Consider the following 20,451-nt stretch of genomic DNA (forward strand, 5'->3'; position numbering starts at 1 on the left):
GAAAAAACACCATCCAAACCAAACCGCAAATGTATCCGTTAACGCTCACCGTCACACGGTGGTTTTGCCAACCCTTCGAGAAACTGCGAAGGCAGAAATTTCGAGAAATTGCGTACGCAATGATTAACCTTTGCACGAATAATGCGAACGCGTTCGCAGGACAGACGGACAGACACACACACAGGCAGACACACAGACAGACAGACACAAAGACAGACAGACGGACAGACACGGTGATTGCATAACCCCTCCTAGGGGACTTTGTCCCCTCGGAGAGGTAAAAACAGAAATAACCTTCAACAATTTTTCTGAACTAGAGGGCGCTCATAACAGGAACGCGAGCCGGTATTATAATATAATTTCACAGATATAGTTATGAATAGGCGAAATTTCAATTATTTCACAGTTTATCAATAGGTGGGGTGGCGGAGTAGTTAGCACTTTCGCCTCGCAGCAAGAGGAGCCGGGTTCGATCCCTGCTTGTGGCACTGGGTCAAAACTCGGAACAACTCCTTCTGCGTAGAGTTTGCAAGTTCTCTCCCTACGGGTTTAAGGGGTTTCCCCCCGAGATCTTTGGTTTCCCCTTCCACAAAAACCTGTTGAGGTTAACGGTAATAGTTAGTGTAGGGAGCTGTTGGCTCGAACGCGTGGCATGCAGGGCTTGCCACCACCCTCCTACGCATTGTAACCCGGTCACCTGAATTAATGGCTTCAAAAGTCACATGATGACTTAGGCCTAAGGTGGGGCCTTGGGTATTAGCCTAGCTGATTATTATTATTACTATGGGAAAACCAATATGCCCTATGGTAATATTAGCCGATTTTTAACTTAAAATCTGTTTAGTTGATTGTTTTAAAATTTTTAAGGAAATCTTCGTTTAAGTGTAGTGTATTTTCTTTGGTATAATTGATAAAATAAATTGCAAAATAAATGTTTGAAAATTAACTTTTTAAAACATTGATTTACAAATTATCGTCAGATGGCGATACATCTACCGGTCCAGAAACTTTTACCTTGGGGGTGTAGCCTTCATTGGTTATGTCTCTGGTCAATCATCCGAATAATGCAAAAAGTAAAATGGCGGATTGCCGCCATGCTCTAGCTCGTCTTTTATCTAAGCCTTGGCTAACACAATGAGTGTTACCCATTTCGTATTTTCGAATATCACGTTCGAGTGTGGTCGTATGGTTAAAGATGAAAGATCTACGCTGCTTGCTCCTGGAGGGAACACGAGTTCGAATCCCCTAAATAAGCTTAATAAAACGAAATTGATTTTAATTATTTTTAAATAATAATTATTTAAATTTATTTTTTATTAATAATTAATTAATTTTTATTATTAATTATTAAACTATAGGTAGTGTTATTTTAACATTTTAATATTAATATTATTATTCATAACTATACATATATATATAATATAATTTTAATAATTATATATATATATAATTATATTATATTTATAATATTATAATATATAATATTATATATAAATATTATATATAATATAATTATTATATAAATATTATAATATTATAAATATAATATAATTATATATATATATAATTATTAAAATTATATTATATATATATGTATAGTTATGAATAATAATATTAATATTAAAATGTTAAAATAACACTACCTATAGTTTAATAATTAATTAATAATAAAAATTTATTAATTATTAATAAAAAATAAATTTAAATAATTATTATTAAATAATTATAATAATATAATAATATATATATATATATATATATATATATATATATATATATATATATATATATATATATTGAATTGAATTGGATTGAAGTGAATTGAATTGGAGTTTATTGTGCTATAAAACAGAAAATACATTCCAGCAAGTTATAACACACTAAGTTTTAAAAATAGCCAAAATAAGAGCAAGGTATAGTATAATTATCGCGGTTTGAAAGGGGGAAAAGGGGGGCAAGACCCGGCGTCCATGGTATTATTTTTAAAAAAACGTCAAATAAGTTAAAAGAGTCTGTCAATTAAAAATAGAAGTAAATAAAATAAAATAATATAACAATTAAAATTTTGGATTACGTTATTATGACATTTTGTGATGTGATACATTTTTGGAAAATATTATTTCTGTTTCCATGGTTGTTAAAAATTTTCATATTTCAATTAGATACAGATTTTTGTTGTAGGTCTGGGTAAAATATGTTCCGATTCCGATTACGCCGTATATTACAATTTAGTTTTACTGTCTGCCGAAGCTCAGGACATTGAATACGTGACACAATTAGATTATTTAAAAATTTTATATCAATTTTTTTTAGAGTGTTCCTAAGCTTGTCTAGTTTGTGTTTTATTAAAAATTGATTTTATTCCGAATCTGTTAATTCTACGTTTAGGTTTCCATTAATGGCATTAAATAAGTAATAAACTTTTTTCTGTATATTTTCCAGTTTATCTAAATTGGTCTCACACGTACTACTGTAAACTACGGAACAATAGGTGATAGAAGGCTTAATTAAAGATTTATAAAGACTAATGAGACATTTGGTAGATTTCAATTGTCTCGAGATTTTATAAGCCACGCCTAAAAGTTTATTGGCTCTTGTAATTACATGACTTATATGAGATGAGAATAAAAGTTTACTGTCAAATGACATACCTAAGTCTCTAACTATATTTTGCGTGTTTAGTAATTTGTCATGTAATCTATAATTTCCATAAATTTGATTAATTTTGCACGTGAAGGAGACTACAATTGTTTTGTCATTGTTAATCGGAATGTTGTTATTCTCACACCATTCATTTAAAATGTAGAGGTCGTTTTGCAGTGATTTGCAGTCGTCATAAGAAATGATTTCTTTACAGAGTTTGTGATCGTCTGCTAGTTGAAACAATTTAGAACTTTTAATAATGTGAGCAATAACAAATATATATATGTTAAAGAGTAGAGGGCCCATCGAGGAACCTTGGGGTATTCCGCACGACACGTGATAGGACACTTTTGTAATTTCCCCATTTATTTTTACAAAAATTGAACGACCCGTAAAATCAAACCGGATAGACCATGGTGCGTTAATTTATGCGACAATCTTGGGTGAGACCAAAGATAATTTAAACTCGTTCCCTAGATTCGAATACTGAGAGCTTTCCCATTGACGGTTTTGTTACGAAGCGTTTACCCTTTTCCGGCACGTGACCTCAGAAAAATCGGGCTCCATCGGTTGAGGCACGGCCAACTTCGATTATTAGGTAATTTTATGTCTTTTAAAGATTCTTTTGAAAGCCATTTACCGAAGTTAAAAGAGATGATGAAGTGTCATGAAAAGTTAAATACGTTATTGGACGCTGAAAAAGCACTAGAAGAAGCACTGGCTAAAAATACACCACCTAACGGGCAAAATACTTTGTGGAAGATCTCACTGATAATCCGATTGAAGGTAGAGAATTAATAGAAGCTGAAAAGGCAATGAAAGAAGTGACCTCAGTTGTTAATGAAAATTTAATTTTAACCCCTGAAAGTCTTATTGATAAACTTATACCTATGTTTGCAGATCAAAGGAGTATACTTGAAAATATTGTAAGACATTTCTGTGGCTTAGATCCACCAAAAGAAGGTTTATTCGTATTTGTTAGTGGATACGGACAGGGGGTAGAAACGTACGAGAAATGCGTTGTCTCATGCGATTCCCTAGTGGGAGAGGTGGGGGGGGGGGGGGGAGTTTAGTCTGAAAAGTTTCAGCGGGTTCGTCTGCTTCGATATATGGACCTCGTGTCCTCGTTCGGGCCTCGGGCTAAAAAGGGATCACGCTTATTGTCAAAAGAAACAACCAAAATCTAAAAAGCCGAATGGTTAGTATTACAACTTTAATTATCATCGATGTAGTCATAAATTGTTTGTTTTAAATATAATTTCAGGGGTAAACTTTAAAAAACGCTTCAAAATTCATATCTTTGCCCAATGAAGAGATTGAATCTCCTGATTTACCTTTTGTAAAAATATGTTTTAAATGCTTATTTTCAAATGTTTTTCTATATTTTTATTCTTTTTAAACAGCTTTGCTTAAATAAAAATTAAGGCAAATCCAATAAAAATGATGACAAATGAATCATTCCATTACCAACGTATTAATAAACTTCGCTACAATTTCAATTTAACCCAACTTATGATTAAAGATGATTTGAGATAGTTCTTACAACTCTTGAATTGGCAAGATTTTCCCATACTTAGTTTACACCTTGGTAAAATAAAATAAACCTTAGTTTAATATTATATCTGGTTAATGTAACTTAAAACAAATAACTTTGAAATCCAATCAGTAAAATAAAGAAAATTTACGCTTCAAATCAAACTTGGTCGAACCCTTGGGCCTCGTCCTCGAGTCCCGATTTTTTTTATTTAGACTGAAAGCAGTCAGCACCGACCGCGAATATGAGATTTAAAACTGAACGGAACTGAATTTTTCAGACTTTTTACCCCACGCTATTACATTGCCCCCCGCAACTAGGGAATCGTGTGGTTAGATGGGAGCCCGTAGGAATCTCGCCGCATTTCCAATCTAGGGTACGTAGTCTAGATTATCTTTGATACGGAGGAACAGGAAAGAGTTTCTTGATAAAAACTCTGAGAATTGTTCTGTGTAGCCATCTTCAGGACCCCCTTTGTGTGGGTTTGGCAGCTCCTACCGGATTGGCTGCTCATAACATAGGAGGGGTTACCTTACATCGTTTGTTGATGCTGCCGGTTCAACGCGGCAAAACAGCAAAGTATTATAAATTGGGTCCCGACTGTTTGCGTGTTATGAGAAATGCTTTAGGTTGTTTGAAGCTACTTATAATCGATGAAATTTCGATGGTGTTTTCAGCTTTGCTCGCTTACATTCATTTGATATTTTGCGAGATAACTGGAAAAGAGGAACCATTTGGTGGTATTTCAATTTTAGCATTAGGAGACTTGTTGCAATTACAGCCTGTAAAAGGGGATCCGGTATTTTCAATTTTATCCCATATAAAAGCTCGTAAACTTATTGGTTCAGTTGGTGGTTCTAATCTATTTCGTCAGTGTTTCAAGTTTGAAGAATTAACAATTAATAAGAGACAGAAAAATGACCATGCTTATGGAGAAATGCTTGCTAGAGTACGGGTGGGTGAGGTAACAGAACGTGATGTTGAAGTTTTGAAAACGCGTTTAATTCCCAGAGCGGACAATGTTGAAGAGATTGCTGACTATTATGACATGTTGTCTAAAGAAGGGAAAAACCAGTTTGTTTATTACCAACTAACAAAATATGCGACACTATAAATAATATTATGCTACAAAAATGTGGTAATCCTATTTTAGAAATAATGAGTGTTGACCAATGTCATGGTCACCAAGAAATACAAAAATCTGTGAAAAATGAGTTAAAGAAATTGGAAAGTAATATCTCTGTTACAGCTGGTTTGGAATCGAGATTGTTGCTTTGCGTCGAAGCTCGAATAATGCTGAGGATAAATTTAAATATGGAAAAGGGGCTTGTTAATGGAGCCATGGGTACTGTGAAAGCTATTAAAACCAACGCAGAAGGAATTATTTCTGAGCTATTTGTTTTGTTTGATAATCATGCCATAGAAGAGAAAATTGAAAGAGTTAGGGTGACGTTCGAAATTATGACAAATGTTTCTGTTCTAAGAACTCAGTTCCCTGTGGTTTTAGCGTATGGAGTTACCATCCATAAAAGTCAAGGTATGAGTGTAGAATGCGCCATGATAAACATTGGAGCCAGTGTTTTTCAAAGTGGAATGGCGTATGTGGCTCTTTCAAGAGTTATGTCTTTAGACGGTGTCCATTTACTTGATTTAGATCCTTCCAAAATATTTGCAGATTGGAAGGCTATATCAGTGTATAATCGCCTCAGAGCTGAGTTTAGGCCGGATTTGCTCAAATAGGGTTGTTTAAAAAGAAGAAAACTAAATCAAATTTTGCAATACCTGTTGAGGTATTACAACAATCGGGCAACGACATCGATACGTGTGCTGAACTTGATTCTTCTAGAACTATGGTGCCTAAAAGCAAAAGTGCATATGTTCCGAGTGAAGTTCCTTCTCTTACATTGAAAGGTTTCATCAATAACGGTAACTCTCGGTATGCTATATCTATTTTGCAAGTTATTTTATACGTTCCTGAATTTCTTAGAAGTATTCAAGAAAAGGTTATTACTCCAGGGCCAACAACTGCTGCATTGCAACAATTGCTGATAGATAAATTAGATTCTAATATTCCTTATTTACGAACCACTTATTTAAGGAACACACTTGAAATTCGATTTCATGGTTTTAGTCAAGAGGACCCCGTGGAATTTTTAGTTACCCTTTTACAGAAACTTAAAGACGAAAATGTTTGTATAGGAAATTTATTTTCACGTCGCATTCAATATCAAGATAGATGCCCACAGTGCCCTCTGCGGCGAGTTTTAAATCATTCCCCTGAAGATGGTTATGTGTACATCGTTAATGTTTTGGCTGATAAAAGTAATTTAATTTTTAACGATTTGTTGGACCATTGGGAACTGTTTGAAAACAAATGTGTCCAATGCCACAATGAAGTGAAAGAACGTCGAGCCATATTATATTCTTCCAGTAAGTACCTCTTTTTAAATTTGGCGAGATTTTCTTATAGAGGGGTTGAACGGTTTAAAATTGACACTCCAATTAAAGGCTTCATTTCTGACAAAGTGAAAATTAATGAAATATTTTTTAAAACTAAAGCTGCTGTAGTTCACATAGGAAGTGACTGCGAAAGCGGTCACTACATAGTTGCTCTAAAGAACCCTGGGATTGGGACAGGATGGACAGTTTGCAACGACAGCAAAGTATCTTCGAGAAAAAGGTTTTTTAACAATTTGACTGATGTGTATTGTTTACTCTTAGAAAAGGGTTGAATTTGCGAAGTATTAGGAATTACAGATACGTGAGATCTTCCAAAAAAAATAGCGCGAGAAAAAATTTCAATATAGTGCTGAAATAAAGAATGCGTAAGACATTATTATTGGATAACTAAAGGATGCTAATTGAAAATGCAACTTATATACATGTTTTGCCGAAAGTTACAAATGCACCAGCTAATTAATGGTAAACCGGACCTTAAATATTTTTTCGCTTGAAAACAACAAAGTTTATTTGTTTCGTTTTTCTGCAACAAAGTAAGTAAATTGAAAAGTAATAGTTGGTATGTGTTTATAATTGTTGAAAGTATGGTGAAAAAATAGAAATGGAATTTATTTGGCGATTTAAATATCGAAAGTGTGACTGAAATTAACTACTTAGTTTGTAAAGGCCGTTATATATAGGCTGAAAAGCAAAACCCCCCTCTCAATACACTGATTGCATTACCAAATTAGGTACGATACTACTTAGAGCGATGCCACTAGGTACTATATGCCATTTAAGGCTATGCCACTAGGTACGATTCTACTTAGGGCGACGTCCCGTGGTACGATTTCACTTAGTAAAATGTCATTAGGTACGATGCTAGTTAGGGCCTTTCAATTGGCACCATCTTCTCAAATACCTGTCCCTTCTTGGCCGCAGTAAAATGCCCAGGGTTACCTATATATCACCTTCTTTACTCAGCGTAGCTGAGCTTTTTCCTATAATTATTATTATTATGATTATTAACTGTCCAATTTTTGATGAAATTTGGTTAAAATTTTGGTCCACCATTTTCGTAAGGGTAGTTAGTTATTTAGAACCTTGAACAATTGCAATAAAACAGTTTCTTAGATTCCAGGCTGAATCGTAAGCACCATTACGAAGAGATATTGAATCATGTGTCATCGCGAGACTTGGATAAACAAAAGAAGAACACGATTGAAATTTGAAGTTAAATCACGAATGACAAACGCAACAACTGGATGAACAGAGAAAGTGGGAAGAGAAGATGGCCGAAAAACAGAATAGCGATTTGAAAACGTTATCCGAATCATGGCTCAATCGTTTAGTGACGCTGTCGATAAGCTTGTTACCCAATTTTCAAAGACTCCCAAAATTCGTTTTCTAATATATTCCCTGCTAACCCACCTGCTACTCCCTCTACTGCCCATCCCAACTCAACGTTGTTACCTCGCACTACTTTTGATTACAACTTATTATCAAAATGTTCCTCTTGATATCCCATATTTTCACCATATTTCGACCATCCACTCTCCCCATCCCAAGTACAGAAATCACCCTCAAACTAATCAACCCAGGAGCGATAATAATTCGTTCTTTTCTCAACTGTTCATTGACGGCATCTCTCCACGACTGATTAACACTTTCCTTGGCTCTTTCGCAAATGTTATGAAGAACGTAACATGTCGCGACAACTTTTGTCGTGAATTTATAATTAATTTCACTCCTTTTGTACAATCTTCTCGATTTCAGTCTACCAAATGCAATTTCCACGCAAATTCTTGAAGAACTCAAATATACATTAAACGATTCTTTTTCTGGTGAAATATTTGACGTCATAGTGTAGCCTTTCAAGAGCCAAGGTAACAGTGGGTACGCAGGATCTCTCAAAACTAAAAACGGAATGTCAACTCCTACATTTTTGGTGCCCTAATTAATATAAAGCAACTTTAATGTTCTTTCATAAAACTACAATTCTAACAGTTCATTATACAAGAGATAATTACATTACACATCGCTTTCAAGTGAAGAATTACGAAAAAAGTAGTATAACCCCAAGTCTTTCTTTATGAAAGACCCCAGGAAAAAACACTAAATGGCAACAAAAATATTTTAACCCAAAGGCGGGAGTGCCATATATTGGAAGCTTGACCGACCCGATTAAAACGCCAAACATTAATCTCCCTTTACGAAATAGAATAACCTTTAAAGGGGAACGGCCAAGCTTTTCCAAATATGGCCTTATTTCCGTATCAAAAGATTAACAAGACGTTCAATATACTAACACGTACCTTTTTTGTCTTGAAAAAATAGCTTTTTGCCCAAAAAGTTGAAACGAAAAAAACGCCAGGTGTTAAGGTTTGAATTTTCGCCGCCATCTTAGGGGCTGCCGCCAGCGCCCCTAACCCGGTATGAGTGATTTGCGAAATATCCTAACTTTTAAAATCGCGCAATTTAGGCTTAAGTCTCTTATAACTGGAAGGCGCTGCGCGTGCGAAACAATTTTTTTGCGTCTTCAGCAGCGCGCGCTTTTACTTTGTTTTCCTGTCTCACCGACTTCTCACCAGGTGTCGCGGCAGACGCGCGCTTTTCGATTTCCCGAAATTTCTTTATTTTATAAAAAAATAACCACTATATTTTTTGATGCGGTTTTCTCCATAAATTTTAGTTTTTAATGGGCTATAGGGCTATCTAACTGGTTAAAGCTTGACCGTTCCCTTTTAAAGGGTTTTCTGCGAATACAATAGGTCTTTCTAAATATCAACGTGGCATTCTTGTTTCGGGAATCGGGAGGTAACGTTGCCTTCAACGTCACCGCTCTAGACTGAGAGCCCGTGTCCCGAAATTTGCCTCATCGAGTTCATGAAAAACAAATCGCCAGTAAAATGTTCGAAACTCGAGCTATTTAGGGGGCGGATCACATTTCACTCCATCGAGTATGGTATCAATCGAGAGATCTCGTCCTTTGTAATCGGATATTACAAAAACCGACCATTTTAGATGTAAATTGCCGAAGTAATGAAAAGGAGAAATTTGCATTGTTCCCAAATTCACTGTTTTCAGACGGCCATAAATACTAAATGCCTCAACGAACCACGTCATATGTTATATTTATCAATTCCAAACAATGATATATCTTAGATGATATCGATTTTTTGTGCGTACTATATGAGTAAGGGTGAGTCTTGAGGAATTTTCTAATTTCCTATGGGTTTTTAAAACCAACCCAAACAATAACCTAATGCAAAAGTACACGAATGAGGTTGAAATCATCTGAAAGCCCTTGGTGCTACAATTTGTTAAATATGAAATATGGCACTGTCCGTTGAGGCATTTTACTTTTATGGCCGTCTGAAAACGGTGATTTTGGGGAAAATGAACATTTCTTCTTTTCATTGATTTCGCAATTTAAAACTAAAATTATTGGTTTTTTACGATACGATTCCGAAGGACGAGATCGATTGATACCATAATCGGTTGAATGCAATTTGGTAAGGAAATGTGACCCGTCATTTTTTCTCACACCCAAACGCCCCCTATGTGATTTTAGAAAATTTTCTGTCGAATTTTTGTTCATGTACTCGATGAGATAAATTCCGGGACACGGGCTCTCGGTCTACTCGTAGTACTGTGGAAGCTACGCGCGGTGAGTCCGTGACGTAGAAGGCAACGTGTTCTCCGGAAACAATAAGACCACAATAATTTATATAAAGACCTATTAGTCAGTTAGAAAGTAGGGTTCTAACATAACGTTTGTTCAATGGTAGTTTTTATTAAGTTTATAACATTTCCCTTCAATAATTTATTATCATACCTTGGGTATAATGGTATTAGAATTTCGGTAAATATGTGAATTATAGGAAAAATCTCAGCTACGCTGAGTAAAGAAGGTAATATATAGGTAACCCTGGGCATTTTACTGCGGCCAAGAAGGGACAGGTATTTGAGAAGATGGTGCCAATTGAAAAGGCCCTAACTAGCATCGTACCTAATGATATTTTACTTAGTGAAATCGTACCACGGGACGTCGCCCTTAGTAGAAGGAAGGTAAGGGCGAGGCATCGTTCCTAGGATCGAGGATCGAGGATCCAGGATTTAAGGGGTGAGATGGGGGTAAAATCGAGTGACTCTTGAACGTATATCTTATCACGTTTTATCGTACGGAATAAGTTGAAATGATGTAAAAAGTCATAACCTGGGCGGCGCGCGTGCGCGGGGACGCGGTTAATTTGAATTTAAAACACCGAGTGTTTTGACGTCATGGAATATTCGTTGTTAAAATGACGTAGAATGGGAATATTTTTAAACTTCATTTTAATATCATTGTAGTACTTAAATACGATGGGCACTTGAACCTATCTCACGAGTATTTCACCTGGGTGAGAGATAGCGGGCGCGTGCGAGGATTACCTGTGGCGCGGTTTTCGCGGCGCGGTTAATTTAAATGAAAACATGGATTTGAGTGTTTAAAGGGTTAATGAAAATAAAAAAGCTCTCGACTAGCTCATTTCAAATGGCTATACGAATACGTTAAATTGCATTCCAATGTACAAATATATTTATGTATATACTATACGTTCAATACATTTAATGCAACAAAATACAATTCCGATATTCAAATATTTAAAAATACTTAATTAATGTACTAAGTTACTTTTAAAAGAACCTTTTGTAAACACGCTTTCTAGTTTTCTGCTCTCTTCCAAATATCTTGCAATATTTTCAATCCAATTATATTTGTTTTTATATTTTTAACTTTATTTCTCAGTACAATTTCTCTTTGACTAACTTCATCAAGCTTAAATTTCCACTCTTCAATATGCTTTTCCATTTCTTCCAAATGCTTTCTTATGTCTTGCACATCTAACCACGTCTCATTATACTCTTCCACTATTTTACTCGCTTCTTCAAATGTATTGAAATCCATATAGTTATAAGTAATAAAACATAATTAATATAAAAAGTTCAGAAATGCTAAAATTTAGGTCGTCTGAAAGACCCTTCTCTCTACTACGTCACAAGAGTTTTGTTAAAGTGATTCAAATTAATTATAAACTCCATTTAATATCATTAAGTGCCTATACCAAAGTAGTGCTTTAGCCAACATCACAAGAATTTTGTTATAATAAATATCTCAAGTTTTAGTATGAGAAACGTATCTTTCTCAAGCCAATTGTAATAATAACAATTTCAATGTGTAAATATAGGTAAAAATACGATAAAAACAACTTACCTATATTTTAAATACGGTAAAATACAAATCTAATACACAAATATAGTCGGAAAAATTCTATATAAAATCACAAAAATGAAAATAAAAAAAAATTTGTGCGGATAAGATTTGTAAATATAATTTTGAAACTAATAATTTTCACGCTTTATTTAAGTTAAGCAATTACATTTTTAAAAATGAAAGACGTTGAACAAAATAAAAAAATTAAAATGTAAATATTTTAAGACAATAAAGAAATTAAGAAATGTTTTAATTAAAATCTCTTTCATTTTCTACAATAGTTACCTTTTATTACTATAAATATTCCAATATTAAATAGGAACCGCGTATGCGTAACAATTCCAATATGTAAATATATTTTAATTACGGTAAATTAAAAATACTAAGTTACGTTTAAAAGAACCTTTTGTAACAATTCCAATATGTAAATATAGGTTTTACTGATAATCTCTAAAGGAATTTAACTTTCAAGGGTATCTTAGATTATTGTTTTTAATTTTAGTCAAGTTCAAAACCTATTAAGAGTCCTTCAAATTACTATAAAAGGATTTTATTTACGAACTAAATTCATAATTTCTTCAAACTTAGAAGTTAGTTTGTATGAAATACTTACTAATACCTGAAAAATGGACTTTAGGCCATAACGTCGATGCCGTTGCGTATTGCTAGATCTGAACGTGGAGCTAAAGATACATGTACTATAGAATAAATTAAAGAAGAATAATTTTAGTAACCATTAATAAATAATTACCTATACGTCAATATGAACCCGCAGGTACCCTAATGCTTATATCCGTTTCAACTAAAATTCTCTCTCCGGCGGGTTCATAAGTATTTTTTCATATATTTCAATATTTACATATTGGAATTGTTACAAAAGGTTCTTTTAAACGTAACTTAGTACATTAATTAAGTATTTTTAATTTACCGTAATTAAAATATATTTACATATTGGAATTAATACAAAAGGTTCTTTTAAACGTAACTTAGTACATTAATTAAGTATTTTTAATTTACCGTAATTAAAATATATTTGCATATTGGATTTGTTACGCATACGCGGTTCCTATTTAATATTGGAATATTTATAGTAATAAAAGGTAACTATTGTAGAAAATAAATGAGATTTTAATTAAAACATTTCTTAATTTCTTTATTGTCTTAAAAAATTTACAATATTTTATTTATTTTTTATTTTGTTTAACGTCTTTCATTTTTAAAAATGTAATTGCTTAACTTAAATAAAGCGTGAAAATTATTAGTTTCAAAATTATATTTACAAATCTTATCCACACAAATTTTATTTTATTTTCATTTTTGTGATTTTATATAGAATCTTTCCGACTATATTTGTGTATAAGAATTGTATTTTACCGTATTTAAAATATAGGTAAGTTGTTTTTATCATATTTTTACCTATATTTACACATTGAAATTGTTATTATTTCAATTGGCTTGAGAAATATACGTTTCTCATACTAAAACTTGAGATATAATAAGCACTACTTTGGTATAGGCACTTAATGATATTAAATGGAGTTTATAATTAATTTGATTCACTTTAACAAAACTCTTGTGACGTAGTAGAGAGAAGGGTATTTCAGACGACCTAAATTTTAGCATTTCTGAACTTTTTATATTAATTATGTTTTATTACTTATAACTATATGGATTTCAATACATTTGAAGAAGCGAGTAAAATAGTGTAAGAGTATAATGAGACGTAGTTAGATGTGCAAGACATAAGAAAGCATTTGGAAGACATGGAAAAGCATATTGAAGAGTGGAAATTTAAGCTTGATGAAGTTAGTCAAAGAGAAATTGTACTGAGAAATAAAGTTAAAGATATAAAAACAGATATAATTGGATTGAAAATATTGCAAGATATTTGGAAGAGAGCAGAAAACTAGAAAGCGTGTTTACAAAAGGTTCTTTTAAACGTAACTTAGTACATTAATTAAGTATTTTTAAATATTTGAATATCGGAATTGTATTTTGTTGCATTAAACGTATTGAACGTAGAGTATATACACATACAGGGTGTCTCAATTTGCTCGATCAGGCCATTTTTCTCAAAATGTATTTATGCTAGGGTTCTGAAATTTTCAGGGTTTATTTGTTGGGTATGGAAGGCTTTGGTTACTAAATTTCAGAAAATTCGAACGATTTTGTGCCGTTTTGGAAAATTAATTTTTTCACCAATAGGTGTCACGCAAAATGTTTCAACAGAAAAGTTGTAGGGCATAGTCGTAAGTGTAAAAACAATTTTGGTTCGGTTGAAAAAGACCTATTTTTCACTGAGTTTGGAGGTCGGGGGAAAAACAAGTTGTACTAGCAGGCAATAGCCTTTAACGTAAACAATCGTACATAATCACAACACACATGTACATTTATTTTAGGGAACTTATGCTTTCAGCTATGTAGTTAATAATCAGATCTGCAAAAAGTTATTGTTAAAGAAAATTATTACGTTCAACACCTAATTAGACAAAGTAGACAAAGACCGCGACTTCCATTTCGACGTTGTTACGAGTAAGAACATCAAACAAAGATTTGTAGACCAAAAATTACGATTATTTTTCTTTTGTTGTTTTTTAACGTGAAATATCAATTGTCCGAGTAGTATTTAAAGCGTTTACAATTAAAAGTTAAAACATTATCTCAGCTTGGCCGATTGTTTTCCAGTATGCCTCTTTACACTCGAGATCAGCGCGCTCATATGCTAGAATTATTTTACGGAGAAGGTCGTCGTAATGCTACTCTAGTAAGTCAGTTATTTAGACGAAGATTTCCCAATTGCAGACCAAGTCATACGACGTTTCTTAGAGTGGTCCGCGACTTCGACAACTGGGGTAATATCAATCCGAGGTTTCATGGTCGTGGTCTCCAGGACATCGACATGGAGAACACCATACTTGCCTACTTCGTCGCCTATCCTCGAGCGAGTGTCAGGACTGCCAGCTTTGACTTAGGGTTGGATCGAAACTACGTTTGGAGAACACTCAAAAAACACCATTTGCATCATTATCGAGCGACACTTCACCAAGGACTGCATGACGGTGATAGACAGCGCCGACTCGACTTCTGCAATTGGTTTTGCCTCATGGCTGACGCACACCAGGATTTTCACGATCAACTACTGATGTCCGACGAATGTTCATTCGGAAGAGATGGGCCTTTCAACCGTCAAAGCCAACATATGTGGGACTACGAGAATCCACACTGGGGATTTCCTCACCCCCACCAAGTGCAGTTTCGCTTAAATGTGTGGGCTGGTCTGTTTAGGGGACAGAATTATTGGCCCGTTCTTCCGGCCAAATCGTCTGAACGGTCAAAACTACTTCAAAATGAAATATCCAACGTGTTGGACGACATTCCTCTGGCCGAGTACAGACGCATCTGGTTCCAGCAAGATGGGGCGCCACCTCACCAATATCGTGACGTGGTTGCATATCTAAACGACGAGTTTCCTGGAAGATGGATCGGAAGAACTGGTCCTGTTCGTTGGCCTGCAAGATCCCCTGATCTAACACCACTCGACTTTTTTTGGGGGATTCGTAAAGGACTACGTATACCAAACACCTGTGACGAGCGTTGAAGATTTACGACAAAGAATCATCGAAGCATGTCGCCGGGTGACTCCAGAAATGGTTCGGGGAGCATTTCGCTATATGCAACATCGTGCATATTTGTGCATTCATCAAAAGGTGGCATTTTTGAAAACATTTTGTAAAAGTCATTAAAAAACATTTGTCACTTGAGCTAATTATTATTTGTTTATTTTTCGAAATCTTATAACTGAAATGCATGTTACCAACAATTCGTTAAAGGCTATTGCCAGCTAGTACAACTTGTTTTTCCCCCGACCTCCAAACTCAGTGAAAAAGAGGTCTTTTTCAACCGAACCAAAATTAGTTTTACACTTTCGACTATGCCTTACAACTTTTCTATTGAAACATTTTGCGTGACACCTACCGGTGAAAAAATAAATTTTCCAAAACGGCACAAAATCGTTCGATTTTTCTGAAATTTAGTAACCAAAGCCTTCAATACCTAACAAATAAACCCTGAAAATTTCATAATCCTAGCATAAATACATTTTGAGAAAAATGGCCTGATCGAGCAAATTGAGACACCCTGTATAAATTTGTACATTGGAATGTAATTTAACGTATTCGTATAGCCATTTGAAATGAGCTAGTCGAGAGCTTTTTTATTTTCATTAACCCTTTAAACACTCAAATCCATGTTTTCATTTAAATTAACCGCGCCGCGAAAACCGCGCCCAGGTAATCCTCGCACGCGCGCGCTATCTCTCACCCAGGTGAAATACTCGTGAGATAGGTTCAAGTGCCCATCGTATTTAAGTACTACAATGATATTAAAATGAAGTTTAAAAATATTCCCATTCTACGTCATTTTAACAACGAATATTCCATGACGTCAAAACACTCGGTGTTTTAAATTCAAATTAACCGCGTCCCCGCGCACGCGCGCCGCCCAGGTTATGACTTTTTACATCATTTCAACTTATTCCGTACGATAAAACGTGATAAGATATACGTTCAAGAGTCACTCGAGATAAGCGGAGATAAATAAACAAGGTGGCTTGAACACAATATGTTGATATACGAAAAAACAAATCGTCGCGAGAAATATCATAAATACATTGACTTTTCGACGATTTTACCCCCATCTCACCCCTTAAATCCTGGATCCTCGATCCTCGATCCTAGGAACGATGCCTCGCCCTTACCTTCCTTCTACTAAGGGCGACGTCCCGTGGTACGATTTCACTAAGTAAAATATCATTAGGTACGATGCTAGTTAGGGCCTTTTCAATTGGCACCATCTTCTCAAATACCTGTCCCTTCTTGGCCGCAGTAAAATGCCCAGGGTTACCTATATATTACCTTCTTTACTCAGCGTAGCTGAGATTTTTCCTATAATTCACATATTTACCGAAATTCTAATACCATTATACCCAAGGTATGATAATAAATTATTGAAGGGAAATGTTATAAACTTAATAAAAACTACCATTGAACAAACGTTATGTTAGAACCCTACTTTCTAACTGACTAATAGGTCTTTATATAAATTATTGTGGTCTTATTGTTTCCGGAGAACACGTTGCCTTCTACGTCACGGACTCACCGCGCGTAGCTTCCACAGTACTACGAGTAGACCGAGAGCCCGTGTCCCGGAATTTATCTCATCGAGTACATGAACAAAAATTCGACAGAAAATTTTCTAAAATCACATAGGGGGCGTTTGGGTGTGAGAAAAAATGACGGGTCACATTTCCTTACCAAATTGCATTCAACCGATTATGGTATCAATCGATCTCGTCCTTCGGAATCGTATCGTAAAAAACCAATAATTTTAGTTTTAAATTGCGAAATCAATGAAAAGAAGAAATGTTCATTTTCCCCAAAATCACCGTTTTCAGACGGCCATAAAAGTAAAATGCCTCAACGGACAGTGCCATATTTCATATTTAACAAATTGTAGCACCAAGGGCTTTCAGATGATTTCAACCTCATTCGTGTACTTTTGCATTAGGTTATTGTTTGGGTTGGTTTTAAAAACCCATAGGAAATTAGAAAATTCCTCAAGACTCACCCTTACTCATATAGTACGCACAAAAAATCGATATCATCTAAGATATATCATTGTTTGGAATTGATAAATATAACATATGACGTGGTTCGTTGAGGCATTTAGTATTTATGGCCGTCTAAAAACAGTGAATTTGGGAACAATGCAAATTTCTCCTTTTCATTACTTCGGCAATTTACATCTAAAATGGTCGGTTTTTGTAATATCCGATTACAAAGGACGAGATCTCTCGATTGATACCATACTCGATGGACTGAAATGTGATCCGCCCCCTAAATAGCTCGAGTTTCGAACATTTTACTGGCGATTTGTTTTTCATGAACTCGATGAGGCAAATTTCGGGACACGGGCTCTCAGTCTAGAGCGGTGACGTTGAAGGCAACGTTACCTCCCGATTCCCGAAACAAGAATGCCACGTTGATATTTAGAAAGACCTATTGTATTCGCAGAAAACCCTTTAAAAGGGAACGGTCAAGCTTTAACCAGTTAGATAGCCCTATAGCCCATTAAAAACTAAAATTTATGGAGAAAACCGCATCAAAAAATATAGTGGTTATTTTTTTATAAAATAAAGAAATTTCGGGAAATCGAAAAGCGCGCGTCTGCCGCGACACCTGGTGAGAAGTCGGTGAGACAGGAAAACAAAGTAAAAGCGCGCGCTGCTGAAGACGCAAAAAAATTGTTTCGCACGCGCAGCGCCTTCCAGTTATAAGAGACTTAAGCCTAAATTGCGCGATTTTAAAAGTTAGGATATTTCGCAAATCACTCATACCGGGTTAGGGGCGCTGGCGGCAGCCCCTAAGATGGCGGCGAAAATTCAAACCTTAACACCTGGCGTTTTTTTTCGTTTCAACTTTTTGGGCAAAAAGCTATTTTTTCAAGACAAAAAAGGTACGTGTTAGTATATTGAACGTCTTGTTAATCTTTTGATACGGAAATAAGGCCATATTTGGAAAAGCTTGGCCGTTCCCCTTTAAAGGTTATTCTATTTCGTAAAGGGAGATTAATGTTTGGCGTTTTAATCGGGTCGGTCAAGCTTCCAATATATGGCGCTCCCGCCTTTGGGTTAAAATATTTTTGTTGCCATTTAGTGTTTTTTCCTGGGGTCTTTCATAAAGAAAGACTTGGGGTTATACTACTTTTTTCGTAATTCTTCACTTGAAAGCGATGTGTAGTCTAATTATCTCTTGTATAATGAACTGTTAGAATTGTAGTTTTATGAAAGAACATTAAAGTTGCTTTATATTAATTAGGGCACCAAAAATGTAGGAGTTGACATTCCGTTTTTAGTTTTGAGAGATCCTACGTACCCACTGTTACCTTGGCTCTTGAAAGGCTACACTATGACGTCAAATATTTCACCAGAAAAAGAATCGTTTAATGTATATTTGAGTTCTTCAAGAATTTGCGTGGAAATTGCATTTGGTAGACTGAAATCGAGAAGATTGTACAAAAGGAGTGAAATTAATTATAAATTCATGCCAAAAGTTGTCGCGACATGTTGCGTTCTTCATAACATTTGCGAAAGAGCCAAGGAAAGTGTTAATCAGTCGAGGAGCGATGCCGTCAATGAAACCAACCACCAACATCCCCAACCAAGGCCTACAGAAGATTTTACCCAACCAGCAGAAAATTCCACTAATATCCGAGACGCGTTATGGCCCAATTCAAACTATTGAAAACAATGAGACCATTTAATTAAGACTTGATTTGAGAAAAAATATCCGTTAATTAAAGAAATTATTCAATTGTCAGACAATTTCTGTTCATTATTTATTTAGAGGGGCGGGTAGCTGGATACACGGAATTATACAGTTGAGAAAAGAACGAATTATTATCGCTCCTGGGTTGATTAGTTTGAGGGTGATTTCTGTACTTGGGATGGGGAGAGTGGATGGTCGAAATATGGTGAAAATATGGGATATTAAGAGGAACATTTTGATAATAAGTTGTAATCAAAAGTAGTGCGAGGTAACAACGTTGAGTTGGGATGGGCAGTAGAGGGAGGAGCAGGTGGGTTAGCAGGGAATATATTAGAAAACGAATTTTGGGAGTCTTTGAAAATTGGGTAACAAGCTTATCGACAGCGTCACTAAACGATTGAGCCATGATTCGGATAACGTTTTCAAATCGCTATTCTGTTTTTCGGCCATCTTCTCTTCCCACTTTCTCTGTTCTTCCAGTTGTTGCGTTTGTCATTCGTGATTTAACTTCAAATTTCAATCGTGTTCTTCTTTTGTTTATCCAAGTCTCGCGATGACACATGATTCAATGTCTCTTCGTAATGGCGCTTACGATTCGGCCTGGAATCTAAGAAACTGTTTTATTGCAATTGTTCAAGGTTCTAAATAACTAACTACCCTTACGAAAATGGTGGACCAAAATTTTAACCAAATTTCATCAAAAATTGGATAGTTAATAATCATAATAATAATAATTATAGGAAAAAGCTCAGCTACGCTGAGTAAAGAAGGTGATATATAGGTAACCCTGGGCATTTTACTGCGGCCAAGAAGGGACAGGTATTTGAGAAGATGGTGCCAATTGAAAGGCCCTAACTAGCATCGTACCTAATGACATTTTACTAAGTGAAATCGTACCACGGGACGTCGCCCTAAGTAGAATCGTACCTAGTGGCATAGCCTTAAATGGCATATAGTACCTAGTGGCATCGCTCTAAGTAGTATCGTACCTAATTTGGTAATGCAATCAGTGTATTGAGAAGGGGGTTTTGCTTTTCAGCCTATATATAACGGCCTTTACAAACTAAGTAGTTAATTTCAGTCACACTTTCGATATTTAAATCGCCAAATAAATTCCATTTCTATTTTTTCACCATACTTTCAACAATTATAAACACATACCAACTATTACTTTTCAATTTACTTACTTTGCTGCAGAAAAACGAAACAAATAAACTTTGTTGTTTTCAAGCGAAAAAATATTTAAGGTCCGG

The 20,451-nt window shown here is 35.1% G+C and overlaps 3 protein-coding genes across 3 annotated transcripts; all 3 read left to right on the forward strand.

The window, feature by feature from the left end:
* Positions 1 to 3,458: 3,458 nt before the first annotated feature.
* On the forward strand, positions 3,459 to 5,291 carry LOC149942949 (uncharacterized). Its single transcript, XM_090179557.1, has 2 exons — positions 3,459 to 3,649; positions 4,634 to 5,291. The coding sequence occupies exons 1-2, from the start codon at positions 3,459 to 3,461 to the stop codon at positions 5,289 to 5,291; spliced, it is 849 nt and encodes a 282-aa protein (XP_090035683.1).
* Positions 5,292 to 5,335: 44 nt separating this feature from the next.
* On the forward strand, positions 5,336 to 5,917 carry LOC149942950 (ATP-dependent DNA helicase PIF1-like). Its single transcript, XM_090179558.1, has one exon. The coding sequence runs from the start codon at positions 5,336 to 5,338 to the stop codon at positions 5,915 to 5,917; it is 582 nt and encodes a 193-aa protein (XP_090035684.1).
* A 110-nt stretch (positions 5,918 to 6,027) lies between these two features.
* Positions 6,028 to 6,909, forward strand: LOC149942951 (uncharacterized). The gene has a single exon (XM_090179559.1). It carries the CDS (start codon positions 6,028 to 6,030, stop codon positions 6,907 to 6,909), a length of 882 nt encoding a protein of 293 aa, XP_090035685.1.
* The last annotated feature ends 13,542 nt before the right edge of the window (positions 6,910 to 20,451 follow it).

The sequence above is a fragment of the Leiobunum rupestre genome, chromosome 6 (genome assembly GCF_980474605.1).
Source record: "Leiobunum rupestre chromosome 6, qqLeiRupe1.1.hap1, whole genome shotgun sequence".
Classification (NCBI taxonomy): Eukaryota; Metazoa; Arthropoda; class Arachnida; order Opiliones; family Sclerosomatidae; genus Leiobunum; species Leiobunum rupestre.